Raw genomic sequence first — 14,623 nt, 5'->3', positions numbered from 1 at the left:
GAAAGACTGAGAAGCTAAATGAAATGTTGTAGGTCATACACAGAGAGTGGTGGAGCCGGGACTTGAACCCACACAGCCTGGGCCTGAGCACATACTCCTCACCATGAGGTGACCCTGCCTTTCATACAACCATGCCATACCATCTGTCATTTCATACTATGTTGAACCCAACTCTCCACTATATCAGTAGGCCCTTGGGCTTGAATCTTAGGGATAACACTAGCTAAGAGGTATTGTTAAAAGTGGACATACATTTTTAAGACTCTTGTTGTGGAATATAGTCTGGTTTCCACCCAGTCAAGATTCCTGTTCTGGCTCTGCCACAGACCATGTGTGACCTTAAGATATTAAACTTCTCTTTGCCATAGTTACCTCATTTTAAAAAAGGGACGATGCTCTGTTGTATCAGTTCTAAAATACACTTTGAAAAGCATTTTGATATCTCTAGAATGAGATGGCATGTCCTACTTTATCAGCATTTTTTCCTTCCTCAGAGGTATATCAAATGATATCTTACAATGAAGAGCATCTTAGAAATTTGATGAAACATCATTAATCTACATCATAAAGTAACTATAAAGAATAAATAAATAAGCATACGAGATTCAGGACTTGGCATATACCATATTTAAAACTTGTTTTTCTCTTTGAAAAAAAAAAAAAACAACAAGCATCTGAAAATTACCTTGTGTTCATGACACCTATGTCGTGGTTGGACATAGGTGTGGTTGGAAAGATGAGACCCCACCTAGAGCAAGAATGGCAAGAGGTACATAAATAAGGAATCCAGGGTAAGCTGCAGTGATCAGTATGTCCCAGAGCACAAAAAGTGATGTGTCACCTCTGAGGGACAAAATGTACCAGCCCAGAATATCCCAGTAAGGATGTACATTTTGCCCATAGGCTTGGTTTTGTTTACAAAATAGTAAGTCACAGTATCTTATTCTTCTAAGATTTAGTTTTAAATGTGTTGCCACAGTAACCCATGGCTCAAAAGCCAGGGAGGATTTGATCTAACATTAAATTCAAACTTAATGCAGTAGACCCTGAGAGGTGTGCTGCTGAGTGAGACTGTGCATGGTCACTACCTAACCAAGCAATAGAGTTGGAGACAATGACGACAGAGCCTGATAGATGCCAGACACAGCAAAAACAATAACGCCTGAGTGCTTCAGTCAGTTGAGTGTCCTACTTTGGCTCAGGTCATGATCTCACCAGTCATGATTTAGAGCCTGCATCAGGCTCCCTGCTGTCAGCACAGAGCCCACTTCAGATCCTCTGATTCCCTCTCTCTGCCCCTCCCCAACTCATGCTAAGATAAACATTAAAAAATAAATAAATAAAAAGTATACCTGACATGAATTTCAAGTACTTGCCCTTTGCCAATGAGCAGACTCATTACAGAAGAAACAAAAACAAAATCTTAGATAAGTGACAGACTGGATAGTCAGGTTTAAAATCATCAAGGGTTGGGGTGCCTGGGTGGCTCAGTCGGTTAAGCGTCCGACTTTGGCTCAGGTCATGATCTTGAGGTCCGTGGGTTTGAGCCCCACGTTGGGCTCTGGGCTGACAGCTCAGAGCCTGGAGCCTGTTTCAGATTCTATTGTCTCCCTCTTTCTCTGACCCTCCCCTGTTCATGCTCTCTCTCTCTCAAAAGTAAATAAACATTAAAAAACATTTTTTTTTAAATAAATAAAATCATCAAGGGTTGACTGGCAGTATATTTTGTTACTAGGAAGCGCTCACAAGGGTTTGCTGGAAAAGAGATTAAACAGCCAGGGATATAGTACGTAGAAAGGAAAGAGTAAAGAAGGTGTGTAGGGAAAGCTAGACTGAAATAAAATCTTTGGGTCCTCCTCAAATCTTCCTTCACTGAAGAAATGTGCTTGAAAGTATGACCTAGAAATAACAGGGGCCCCTGGGCTAACTGTAAAAGGGACATTGGCCTTCACTTCCAGTAATTCAGGGACCTGTTGGGGAGACACTTTCTTCTCAATGGGGAAAGGGGAAGTATGTGGTGCCCAGGGGAGAGCCCTTTGGTTCTTTGAGATTTTGAGCTGTGACAAGTTCTCTGTATAGCAAGAAGTGGAGACCTGAGTTCATCTTTGGGGAGGGCCTTTTCTTGGTTCTGTGAAAAGCACTCTCATGGGCCCTTTAGTGGTCAAGCAAGTTTCCATATAACCCAATGTTTGGGGGGAAAACTGTGACATCACAGTTAATCTGAAAGCAGATAGTCTAGAGTTAGACTGAGCAGCAAAGTGAGCTGGTGTGTTAATAGTTGTGTAAAGTTGAGTCATGTTGTAATTTGGTATTGAAGTAAGTGTACCCGCCTAAATGCAGTAGCTCAGAACTGTCCTAGATTCCAAATGAATATTTATTAAAATGAAAGTACATTATAGGGGTTTAAAACTAGAAAATTTTAAAATAGGATTAAGAATCAGAAATCAAGATAATGGGAGCTCCTAAAGGCAAGTGGAATGAATCACTTATAATTTTCCTCTTGATTCCATTTCATCCATATAAGCAGAAATTTCTCCACAAAAATGTTGTGAAATATTGAATGATTTAGGGTTCATGACCCCATTTAGGGTTTTTGCCCCTTCACAAAAATTAAACATTTTAGGATCACAGAATGTACTTAAATACTTGTCGATTGAGGTGAGATTTCATTTGTTAGAAAAGTGTTTAGTTCAAGTTCATTTAAAAAGCCCTTGAGAAATGAATGCAGTATTCAAGGTACACACTCTGATTTGATAGAAAGGCCTTAGCTACAGGATTCCAAGTTTCCATCCTTTAAATCAGTGGAAGAAAGGAAATCCAGGCTCTCCAGACTAGCTTTGGCTTCATCAATAAACTCTCTGGAAGCTCTCTGCAGGGGAGGCCGGGGTGGGCCCATTGGAATCCCAGAAACCAGAGTCATGATGGCTTTCGTCTGTGACACTCCAAAACCTAGATAAGAAAAACAAATGAGGAAATGTGACTGGGACTGTCCACTTTGCCACAAACATCTCAAAGCGAGATCACATTCTTACAGTGACTTCAATGACAGGATAAGGTGGGAATAAAAGAGGGGAACATTTCCGGTCACTATGGCAGACTTAGCAGACACAGGAAATTCCTCTTCCTGTCTCAAACACATAGAAAAGATGGAATATTTTAAACAACTTGGCAAACAGTAAAACAAAACAAAGGAAGACTCAAAGTCAACCTCAGAAACAAGGAGGGACCAAAGGTATCGGGAAGAGGGAAGTCAGTGTGGTGAGGAGTTGCTGAAGCCAACTGGTCCAGGAGGATAATCTGATTCAGGGATATACTGCCATGGATCGAATGATAGGACTTCATCGCTAAGACAGAATTTAGTTCAAGTAAATCTAAGAAGTCCCTGAGAAACGCACTATTTAAGATGCTGCTGTTTTAGAGCTGGTGTTATAAAGCTGGTCAGGAATCCAAGAAGAAGTCTTGGGTCTGTGCATAGAGGGGGTTGAATTAAACTCCCTGTGTGAAACTGGGAGCCAGCCTGCCGGCCTCGGCATAAGAGAGGCAAGGAAGCTTCATTTCCACCACGGTTGTGGATGGAAGAAGATCATATGAAAGAAACCCCAAGTTTCTGCCATATATGAACACTGAGTCCACATTTGCATTAGGTACTTGGTGTAAGAACTGGATTAAGAAATTAACCTAAAAACTGGTTAGAATTGGTAAAAGCTCCAACAGAGGCAAATGTAAAACCACTTGTTACGACACCTTATAAACTAGAGCACAGTGGATTCTCCAGAAAACAAGTCTCTGAAGACAAATTCAGAATTAAAATTTACAAAATACATGAGAAAAAGAAGTCACACAAGAGCTAGCAAATGCTTAACTGACAAATCTTACATCCTGAGAATTGATGATACAGAAATATCTGGGGGAAAAAAACAAAAAGAAATACTAGAAATGAAAAATTTACATTCAGTGAAATGAAATAGTAGAAAACAGAGCTAAACATAGAATTAGGGATTTTGAAGGCGGATCTAAGGAAACAATACAGCACAGCCAGATATTTGTTTTAATCAGCTACCATTTTTGGATCTAGGGTATGAAACATAACTTTCTTTTGCTAAGTTAACTAATTGAACATTGAGAAGGAAAATACTAACATGACCAAAGATACAGTATAGTTTGATGAATGCAAAATGGCCCCCCCAGGCTTATTACAAATGGTGGAATAGGGAGCTACCCTCATAGTAAGACTACAAGTTTATTTATTTATTTATTTTAAGCATTTATTTTTTGAGAGTGCAAGTGGGGGAGGAGCAGAGAGAGGGGGACAGAATCTGAAGCAGGCTCTGCACATACAGCAGCAGCAAGCCCGATGTGGGGCTTGAACTCAGAAACCACGAGATCATGACCTGAGCTGACGCGGATGCTCAACCAACTGAATCACCCGGGTGCCCTGTAGACTACAAATTTATTAAGATAGTCTCTCCTTGACTAAATCACGAAAGCTCCAACCTGCCAAAGAAGTCTGAAATGATTTCTTTAAAGATGTGTTCTCTTAAATCATAAAAATTATCTTCAAGAGTCCACATTCAAAACGCAAATATTCTGGGGGCACCTGGGTGGCTCAGTCCATCAAGTGTTTGACTCGATTTCAGTTCAGGTCAGGATCTCACAGTTTGTGAGTTCAAGTCCCACAACGGGCTCTCTGCTAACGGCATGGAGCCTGCTTGGGATTCTCTCTTTCCCCTTCTCTCTCTCTCTCTCTCTCTCTTATGAAATAAACTTAAAAAAAAATGCATATATTCTGGCAAGAGTATCAGCTAGTACGTTAGAGCTCTATGTGGCAGAAATGTTGCAGTGTCACTGCTAGACAATCTTATATGTACACAAGCACACTTTTAGCTCTAGTTTTAATAGTTTAATATTTATTTAAATGTACCTTAGGAACATACACACCTACCACACCAAACCCACAATTTTGTGAAAAGTATGGCTTAGGTAGGACAAGGGAATAATACAGTACTTGTGGCACATAAATAGGACAACAATCATGGAAGTGGAAGAGCGAATGGGAAACAGCATCTTCGAAGGATGAAGACAGCTAGTGGAGGACCTTGCAGGAATGAGGTGCTCCATGTGATAGGTGCTTGGAGCTCTGGAGGAGTCGCCAGAAGACAAAAGGCTCTGAAAGGGAGGTGGGAGGTCTGCCAAGAACAAACCTAAAACTTTTCCTGGACTCGACCCAAGTTCTCAGAAAGGGCCAACCTCCTCAAGAGGTGGACTAAATGGTGGCATTTGTCACAGGATAAGATTTAGGAGATTGTGAGGAGGTTTCTCTATGCAAATTCACTGTATTTCCCTCAAATTCTACTCTGTCCTATTATCCAAACCTCCATCATCTGAGCTTACTTATGTTAATAAACTCTCTTTACATTGCAAATACTCTTGGGAGAGCTGTCAGTCATTCACAATTTAGTAAGGTCTGTGTTCAGACTGCCTTCCCCCACCAAGCCCTCGGGCTGAAATCTGTGTGGTAGAATTTTAATGAGCAACGGCAGGATGGAGGGAGAAAAGGATAAAAAAAATGGTGTGCAGAGGCGGGGGAGGCAAACAAAGTGATAAAATGGAGGATTGAGATTTGTGGAAGGGTGCCAAAGACCCTCCAAGTAGGTTTACTTCACCATTGTATAGGGTTGGCCTTAAAGCTAGTATTGGAAATAAAACTCGGCTTGCAACGGAACAGGAAGAAGTGTCCTTGTTGGGGGAGCCTGGGTGGCTCAGCTGACTGAGTGTCCGACTTCAGCATAGGTCACGATCCAACATTTGGTGGGTTCGAGCCCTACACTGCGTTTTGCACCAACAGCACAGAGCCTGCTTCAGATTCTCTCTCCCTTTCTCTCTGCCCCTCAAAAATAAACATCAAAAAAATTTTTTTTAAAGGTGTCCTTGTTGAACCCTCACAGTGATGGTGTTCCATTTCCTTTACACTCATAGCAGGCAAAGCAGAAAACTTACCAAGTTTGAGCACAAAGTTGATAAATCTCTGAATGCAAAACTGGAAAGAAAAAAGAAAAACACAAATCTATAGTCAGTATTACTAAGCTGTGATAACAATTTAGAAATTTTGGAAGTCAAAGGACAGAAACCCCAAACTAAAAAGCCCACACACCCTAGTTGTCTGAAGGCCTGTCAGAGTGGAAAAAAACAGCCAAGTGAGGTTGGGGTTGAGATCCACCCAGGAGAAGGTAGGATCTTTTCACATACATAAGCTTTATTAAAAGGGCTCTTGCAGAAAAGAAGTGCCAAAGATAGAATTGTAGGCTAGAGCTAAGATGGGGGCAGGCACCCTTTATTCATCTAGCTTGCATAGCTAAACTATCAGCTATTGTGGCTGTTCTCAAACTGGGGTACACTAACCTCTGGGGCACTTTCTTTCCAAGATACCTAAGGGACATTTAGCCAAGGCTAAGATTTATGGGGATAAATAATTTCTAGATCCTCAACATCCATAAATGCTATTTTCTAAAACTGATGAGGTGGAGAATTCGCATGTAATACAGCTACAGGTTGTCCTTTTGTATTTCCTTTTCATAGTCCTTTTTCTCCCACTTTTGAAAAAAATAAAGACATACCTCCCATATCACTGCCTTGGGACACCTCTGGGAACCAAATAAAGGAGCAGATCAAAATACTGGTATTGGCACTGACAAAGTGACAAAACGACTCCTCTAATTAATGGGTAACGAGTCCTCTAAAAAACCATAGGGCTTTCAACTTCTTGCTTTCAACAATATTTTCAATGTTGCTACCCAGGCTGTTAGTGAAAATCACTAAAGCATTCTGTGATTTTTAACATGACTCAAAAACTGTTCAAAGAATTGAGTGACTTCGCTGTAACAAAATTTCTTCCATTCCTACAGGGTTTCGCAGCACTCATTTCTCTAAAAACAAAAACCAGAAATAATATCGATGCTGAAATTAAACTCATGCTAGCATTAAGTAATATTCATCCAAGAATTTGTGAACTAATTCATAAGAAAAAGACTCCATCCGTCTCATGAAGAGATGCCTTTTCAGTAACATTTTACTCTTATGTTGTTTTCATCAACTGTATATGGTCTAGTAACAGAAAATTCTGTGCAGAATGAAATTTTAACACCCAGAACCTTACAAACACGTATGTATTTATGTTCTTTTCTCCCTCTCACACAAACTGTAGCACATCACATTCATGACTCTATACCCTGCTGCTTTTTTACATTTAATATATCATGGAATATTTCCAGGCCTGTACATAGAAAACTATTTCACCCTTTTAAGGGCTGCATAGAATTCCATTGTGTAACTCAAACACAATGCATTTAACCATTTCCTTATGGATGGATATTTGGGTTGTTTCCATCTTTTGGTATTATAAACAAGGTTGTACGGAACATCTCTGTACGCGTCATTTCACTTATGTAAATATAACAGATGGCATTTAAGTCCATTAGAATGAATAAATTCTGCCCTAACTTTTTGCTTCTTCACTTGATTATATATTCCCTTAGAGCAAAGACCAGTATTAATGAAGTTATGCACTTGGCCCAGACCTTGGCATATAAATAAATGAGTAAATGAGACCCACTCACACTAGCCTTCTATAAGAATAAAACAGAGAATGTGGTAAACTAAATTCCTTACCAATACTATTTTGAGTGGGACTAATGGGGGAAAAGAAAGAGATGGAAACCGGACCAGTCAATGAAAGAAACCACTAAATGGAAGGGCTCCTATCACAGCTGTTTTACTGTCTACTCCATCATATGGTTTCCCTGTCATTCAGCTTAGAACAGATTGGAATTTTCAGAAATAACTTTCACTGGGAAACTAAGGAAAAAGAAAATAACCATTGGTGCAAAAAAAAAAAAAAAAAAGGCAAAGTCTGCACAATTCAGACTTCTTATCTTAATTTAAACCAAAGTCTTGTCAATGTTTGGTTTAGTTGGCAAAGCTTCCTAAGTCCCTACCCTGTTCTTGTTCTCAGCTTCACGTGATCTGAGGCTGAACAAAGGCAACTATTAAATCAGCTATTTAAACTTGAAATAGGAAGTAGATTTAGGATCGCTCAATGTTCAGGTCTAAAAGGTGGGGAATTAATCATTCCTGGCAACTGCTACTTCACATTCTCTCTGACTTGGAGCTCAGGTCACCCCCTCCCCCTCTAACCTCCAGGATGTTCTGCACTTCTGCTCTATAATCTCTAATTTCCCGAAAGGCAGCCTGTCTTGTTAAAAAAGATTCCTTATCTGAATCTTATTGGGACTGAGCACCTGCTCTGATCTTGCCTATTCCTTTCATTCAGCTTATTTTCTTGGGATACTCTACTCCGTCACTTTATTATACTCCACTCAGTCACTTTGATTATTTACTATTTCGGAGGCCAAGTCCTTCTCTTGTGCCTACGTTCTTTCTTTCCATCCCATTCCACTTGTGTCGAGTACACATATTACCCAGCTGCGAGATTGGTTCTGCCCTTCAGGAGTCTCTTCATTCTCTGGACAGCTGGCCTGTCCTCCATGTAGCTTTAACAGTGGCCACTATCCCCCCCGGGTTCCTCCCTGTAAAGCATCATCTCCTGCTGCTTTTCTCTTCTTAGTTCAAAGCCAGTGTCTCCTTTTAGATCACTCACTAGGCTCTTGTTTCTGCCTGGTGGATGCTTCCACCAGTTCTCAGCACACTGCAAGTGAAGGTGACTGACTGGCTCTGACTTCAGCTCAAGTCTTCCCATTTTGGGGTTACCAGCTTCACAGCTTCTTCATAAACTCTGGAGACTTGGGTGTCAGGTCCTCAAGGGGACAGCATTTGGTCACATTTTCCCCAGAAATCTATCACTGTTATTTCATACTCACAAAAATACTTTGAACATAGAGTAAAAGATCGTTTGTAGGAGGAACAGAGAGAGATCATTCCCGTACAGGGACGGTCCTGATTAGCTTGCAGGGAACACAGACAATGGGGACAGGTTTGGTTTTAAACAAGAACAGGTAAGAAGCAGAAGGAAAATGAAGAGAGAGGCAGCTGGGCAATTTTAACAAGGGCAGGTAAGGTAGGAGTGCTGATGAGAAAGAATAAGAATTATCCAGTGGAAAGAAAAGTGGCTGTGATTTATATGAAGGGAAAATCAAGTTAACCTGATGGTTCAGGGCTGAAGAGAAGTCCTTTCGTTCAAAAGCCTCCAACATCTGGTTTGTCTTTTTTCCCAGGTAGTTATAGGTACTAGAAAGAAAACAGTATACACTGCAAGATCAATAACTCAGCAGGAGAGGTTCTTCCAATCCCTTTGATGCTTAAAAGGGAAAAATATACCAGGCCTTCCAGAAGTGTATTTTTTGGCCCTAATCTATTAGAGATCAGGTGTCTTCAGTTCTGAGTTTTGTAGCAACACTAAGCAGTGCCAAGAGGAGGCACAGAACACCAAAGGGGATAAAGAAAAGGAAGAAAAATGGAAAATGATAAAGTTAGAAGAAAAAGGAAAAAAGTGAGAGATGGAGTTAGTGTATTTTGTAGGGAGTAAATGAGGCCAACACCTGCCTCAGGGCACATGTGCAGGCACAATGCTAGCCAAGAGCTGTGGATAAAATATAGCATCTGAGCTGAGGCCTTGAAGTCTTATGCTGAAGAACTGGGTGAATGGGGCAAATCCCAGCAGATTGTCTAAATTCTCTGCCCAGTTTATACACTACCTGTAATAAATATGCTTAATTCATATATTATCTAGAAGCTAGTTTCTAATAATAATGTTAATAAAGATAATAAAACAAGAGATCATTTACTGTCTATTGTGTTCCAGGTGCATGACATAAATCATGTCTAATCCTCTCAAAGCCCTGCAGGGTAAGCCTGGCTTCTGTTTCACTGTGAAAAAACTCCGGCTTAAAGAAGGCTACAGAGTTGTGGCAAAGGCTTTCACCACCTCACACCACCATCTATTACAATTCAGCAAACATAAAAGTGAGAATAAGTCCTTTGATCTGATAGAGTGTAGGCTGGAAAAAAAAAAGTCTCTAGCTACCAATAAAGACAAATATCTTAGACTAATCACTGAATTTTTAGAGAAATCGGCAAGGTAGATGTTTACAGAAATTCTTAACAAGGATGCTTCCCCAGTGTCGAGCAACTTCTCATAGAGTTAAGTCAGTATCAGAAAAATATATTTATCTTGGTATATGAAGAACAGAATGTTGTTGGTACTTCATATATGTAGACCCTGGAATGAGCAGCAAGGGATTCCAAGAATGTGAAGTTCCACATTACCTTCTGGTCATAAAGTAAGGAAAAATAAAACATAATAGCTGAGATAAGTCACTTACAGATGTGGAACACTTCTAGGTCACGATATGTACGTGAACGTCAGGGGAGTTTCAGAATATTAAAATTCAAATCCCAGGGGTCTTAGGCATATTTGGTTAGAGAGAATGTGATTATAGTGAAGAAGAAATAAAGTCTAACCAAATGTACTTTGCCTCCAGATTATGTTGACAGAATTAAAAATGCCAAATGGGGGCCCAAAAAAACAAAAGTCAAAAAAGTAAGAATTTACAGCGGAAAAAAGTAAGAATTTCACAGCCAGCATATCCAGGCATTCAGGTCTCCTTGGCAGAAATGTCCCTGTAGTGACAATGGATATTTCTGGCCATCCTGACTTGGTGAATAAGCCATTAAATTATCCAACTTAATTATTCTTTCCTTTTAAATAAATTTTTAAGTTATTTATTTATTTATTTATTTATTTGAGAGAGACAGAGAGAGAGAGAGACAGACAGACAGACATCGCGAGTGGGGTAGGGGCAGAGAGAGAGAGGGAGACAGAGAATCCTAAGCAGGATCTGCACTGTCAGCACAGAGCCTGTCATGGGGCTCAAACTCATGAAACCATGAGATCATGACCTGAGCTGAAATCGAGAGTCGGATGCTTAAACGACTAAGCCACCCAGGAGCTCCCAACTTAATTATTCTTCATCAAAGCCACACTCACCAAGACATGTTATCAATATTACTTTGCTTCTCCCTACACTTTTCCTATAGGGAGGAAATGTACTTTCAGTGAATACAAATTATTTCAATCAATCCCTTGTAGGCACTTTTCTAATAAATTAGGTTACCATGTGCAGTGGACATGCTAATCGAATTTCCTGCCTTCCCTAGCCTGTCTAAGTAGGCAACATAATTCTACTTTCTTGGCTGCAGGTGACTGGACTTCAGGCAAACTGAACAGGAGGTGCGATCTGGTGACACCCTGAGGTGCCATGCTTGGGCAGCCACGATTGGCCATGTGCACATGCTGACGCACAGCAAGCCCACGTGCAGAGCCAGAGGGGAAATAGAGGGGTGCGCAGAGAGACACAGGGGTGAGAGTCTCCAGAGGGCCATAGACAGGAGAGTGCTCTGCTGTGGCTGCTGAGAGATTTGCAGTTCTGGGTTCTCATCTTCTCTGAGGCCTGGCTGCACTTCCTCCTCTTGAGTTTTATGTAATTTTCCAGTAGTTTATACCTTATCTTTGTCTACATTAGCTCCTTTGAATGGGTTTCTGTTACTAGTAACTAAATAATTTCTGACGGGTTCTGTGCATGCTCTTGGCTCTGGTGCCTCACCTCTGATTGCAGCAGAGGCTTATAGGGACAATGATTGGGTTGCTAACAAACTGCTATGCCCTACTTAATTCCTTTGTACTGAAAGACTGGGGGAAAGAAAGGCAATTTGTATTAAAAACGGTGTCTGTACAAGAAGTATAACCAATTAGGTGGTGACTACCTCTCCCTGGGGGACTTGACATTTATAACTGTTGGGAAAAATGCGTCATGCTTACCTGCCCACCGCTCCCGTCGCTCCCATCACCAGAGCACTCAGTAGTTGCTAGTCAAAAACAGACACAGAGTATTCGCTTTTATGAACAAGAGAAAGCGAGAGGCTGCTGCTCTATAGCTTTATAAATGGTTCCAGAGGGCAACTAACCTGACAAGTGAGCGACTTACCTCATCCACCCCAAAAAGGAAAGCAAACTGCCGCTCGCGATTCTGATCAACACATTGCCCGAAGTCTAAGAGATCTGTGTCACTGAACTTCAGCCCTTGGAAGGTGGGGATCTTCTCCTGAATCCCGTCCAGCAATTCCTCAGCACGAACTGCTCAAAACAGTCAATGCCTCACTAATCTGCACACTCCAGAAGATGCCAAACCGCGTCTTGTAGGTCCCCCTGCATCTGCACAGAGTGCCAGACCTGTTCTCAGCTGGACATCACGCACCCTCACCTAGTAGTTCCTGTACACTTGTCAAATTACAGCCCCAAACCTTCTGTTCTTTGAAGACAACACGTGCATGTTTCCAAGGCGCAACTTCTACTTTTTTCTTTTAAGGAAGTAGAAAGGAATGAAATCTAAAAAATAAGCCCCTAAGAAATGTCATCTAATTGTAACAATCTCCTTGTTGGAGAAGCATAGTAACGATAAGAGAAAAGCCAGGAGAGAAGTGAGGAGGGCTCAGGGTACCTCAGTACCTACCGCACTGAGAATATGGTAGAGGACATGGTAGACACAGTCTTTCTCCTTGAGGGTCTTACAGGCTTGTGTCTTCTCATATAAGAAGCAGGGGTGTGTGCGATAGACACAACATATCTGCTAGAAGTGCCTACGTGTCAGCTCGTCTTTCACACTTAAAAACTTCCATTATAAGGAAGTGTCAACGATGGATAACACTGACTTATTGTGGATCAACTGGAACTGTCTGGTCAACAATATTATGCTTTGATGATGTGGGGTGGAGTGGGATGGAGTGGGAGTTTTCTTAGTGAAACAGGGTAAGATATGGGATGGAGGGACAGAAACATTGAAAGAGGCCACACTTACTCTTTACCCCCGTCAAGGCAGGAATGTGATAGTAATAAAATGGCAATGCTGGGGCCGCAGCAGCCACCTCCTTTAGGAAATTAATCAAGACATCTGAAAGAAGAGCAGGAAAAGCCGTGGTGTGAACAAGCATATAAAACGCTGGCTTTCCCTGCTAAAAAACACACACACACACAAAAAAGAACCATTTAATGAAATGCAACCATCCCTCTCAGCAGCTGAAAATTCTTGATCACTTTTACCATCCCTGAGATTGTTACGGCAATGTCATTGCAGCTTGTTCCATTCAAAGTTTTATTTTCCTTTCTGGAGAAAGGCCAAAATAAGATGATCACTTTCGTACCATACTAAAATACTATTAAAAAACTGGTACAAACCCTCCCAGGTATTAAGAGAAGATCATGAAATACTCTCATAAAAGCCAGAAGCCCATCAAGAAGACTTTTATGCTCTTTCCCCACAAGGGTTAAACGTGGTCAGGGAACAACAAGGAATCTGCATTAGGATCAGAATCATCAAGTTTTAACTGAGAAAATTCTACAACAAAGAGGTAAACAACATTTGCTTAAAGAGGGAAGTTATAAGAATAGAGGCATATCTCACAATAATTCAACCAGAGGCTGGTTCTTTCCCTGTTTGGGGAGAAATCCAGATATGGCAGAAGAGAACTCACTCTACTTTACTGAGAAGTTGCAGTTTCCTACATCATCCACTGTGAGCTTCAACTGCAACATTACTACAGATGATAAATAAATCTAGCAGTCTTGCTTGCACTTTGGCTAGTGGGAAAGAGATTTAAAAAAAAATTTTTTTTTTTTAACATTTATTTATTTTTGAGAGAGATAGAGCACAAGCAGGGGAGGGGCAGAGAGAGGGAGAGAATCTGAAGCAGGCTCCAGGTTCTGAGCTGTCAGCATAGAGCCCAAGTGGGGGCTCCAACTCACCAACTGTGAGATCATGACCTGAGCCTAAGTCGGATGCTTAACCGACTGAGCCACCCAGGCTTCCCTAGCTATGCATTTATTTAATCATGCATGCAATCATGGATTGTCTGTTTTCAATCTTTTCAAAATTTGCATTTCTTTGTTAATCAGGAGGATTAAAAAGACTCAGTATACTTGGAAACCACAAGTAGTTTCCATAGAGAAAGCAGAGAAGGAGAAAGCAATTAACTTGTTATTTTGGGAGACAATGGATGTTTCTGTGAAATCTCCCTCAAATTCATTACTCATTCAATCTTGAATAGAACGTGTATTCTCAAGATGCCCATCACTTATATTCCTCTGTTTTGAGAAAACCGGTCCCATGTTTTGCCATGTTACTCTGACACTGCAAAACCGGCTGGACTAGGAGTGAACACCTGACTCAAACAGGCACCTATAGGCTGACACGGGGCTTGGTGGATGATGACCCAATCAGATTGTTTGGCAAAGGAGTTGAAGCCCTTCTCAAAGGAGTATTTTCTCACATGGATCCAGGGAGGCCAAATATCCTGGCCAAGTATACTGCTGTATACTACTGCAACTGCACACTGTCAGTCCATAAAACTTTACTTTCACGAGTTCAGTGTAACCATTTTGAATGAAGGCAAAAAGAAGTGGCCCGTGTGAGGCGCCATGTGTTTGGACTGTCTACTTACCTTTGTTCCATGGCTTGAGAAAGAAAGGCGCAATGACAGCGATGCCATCGGCTCCTATTTCTGCTGCATGTCGGGCCTTTAAAAGAAGAAATAAGACCATTGTGGGTCTAGTCACAAT

The 14,623-nt window shown here is 41.1% G+C and overlaps 1 protein-coding gene across 5 annotated transcripts in view; it reads right to left on the bottom strand.

Annotated features, from left to right (window-relative positions):
* Nucleotides 1–2,356: 2,356 nt before the first annotated feature.
* NPL (N-acetylneuraminate pyruvate lyase) overlaps nucleotides 2,357–14,623 on the bottom strand; it is a 37,943-nt gene continuing 25,676 nt past the window's right edge. For 3 of the 5 annotated variants that reach the window (XM_040446540.1, XM_040446539.1, XM_040446542.1), the window contains 7 exons: nucleotides 14,506–14,581; nucleotides 12,867–12,959; nucleotides 11,997–12,145; nucleotides 11,831–11,877; nucleotides 9,156–9,240; nucleotides 5,998–6,037; nucleotides 2,357–2,949 (listed from right to left, as the gene is read on the bottom strand). In XM_040446540.1, coding sequence (XP_040302474.1) covers nucleotides 2,765–2,949; nucleotides 5,998–6,037; nucleotides 9,156–9,240; nucleotides 11,831–11,877; nucleotides 11,997–12,145; nucleotides 12,867–12,959; nucleotides 14,506–14,581 — 675 coding nt within the window. In that variant the 3' untranslated portion in view covers nucleotides 2,357–2,764. The remainder of the gene's footprint in view (nucleotides 2,950–5,997; nucleotides 6,038–9,155; nucleotides 9,241–11,830; nucleotides 11,878–11,996; nucleotides 12,146–12,866; nucleotides 12,960–14,505; nucleotides 14,582–14,623) is intronic. The other 2 variants (XM_040446541.1, XM_040446543.1) reach the window with 2 other exon arrangements.

This window comes from Herpailurus yagouaroundi, unplaced genomic scaffold, assembly GCF_014898765.1.
Source record: "Herpailurus yagouaroundi ecotype Mexico unplaced genomic scaffold, PumYag 195, whole genome shotgun sequence".
In the NCBI taxonomy this organism is placed as follows: Eukaryota; Metazoa; Chordata; class Mammalia; order Carnivora; family Felidae; genus Herpailurus; species Herpailurus yagouaroundi.
This window is presented reverse-complemented; position numbering and strand designations above follow the sequence as displayed.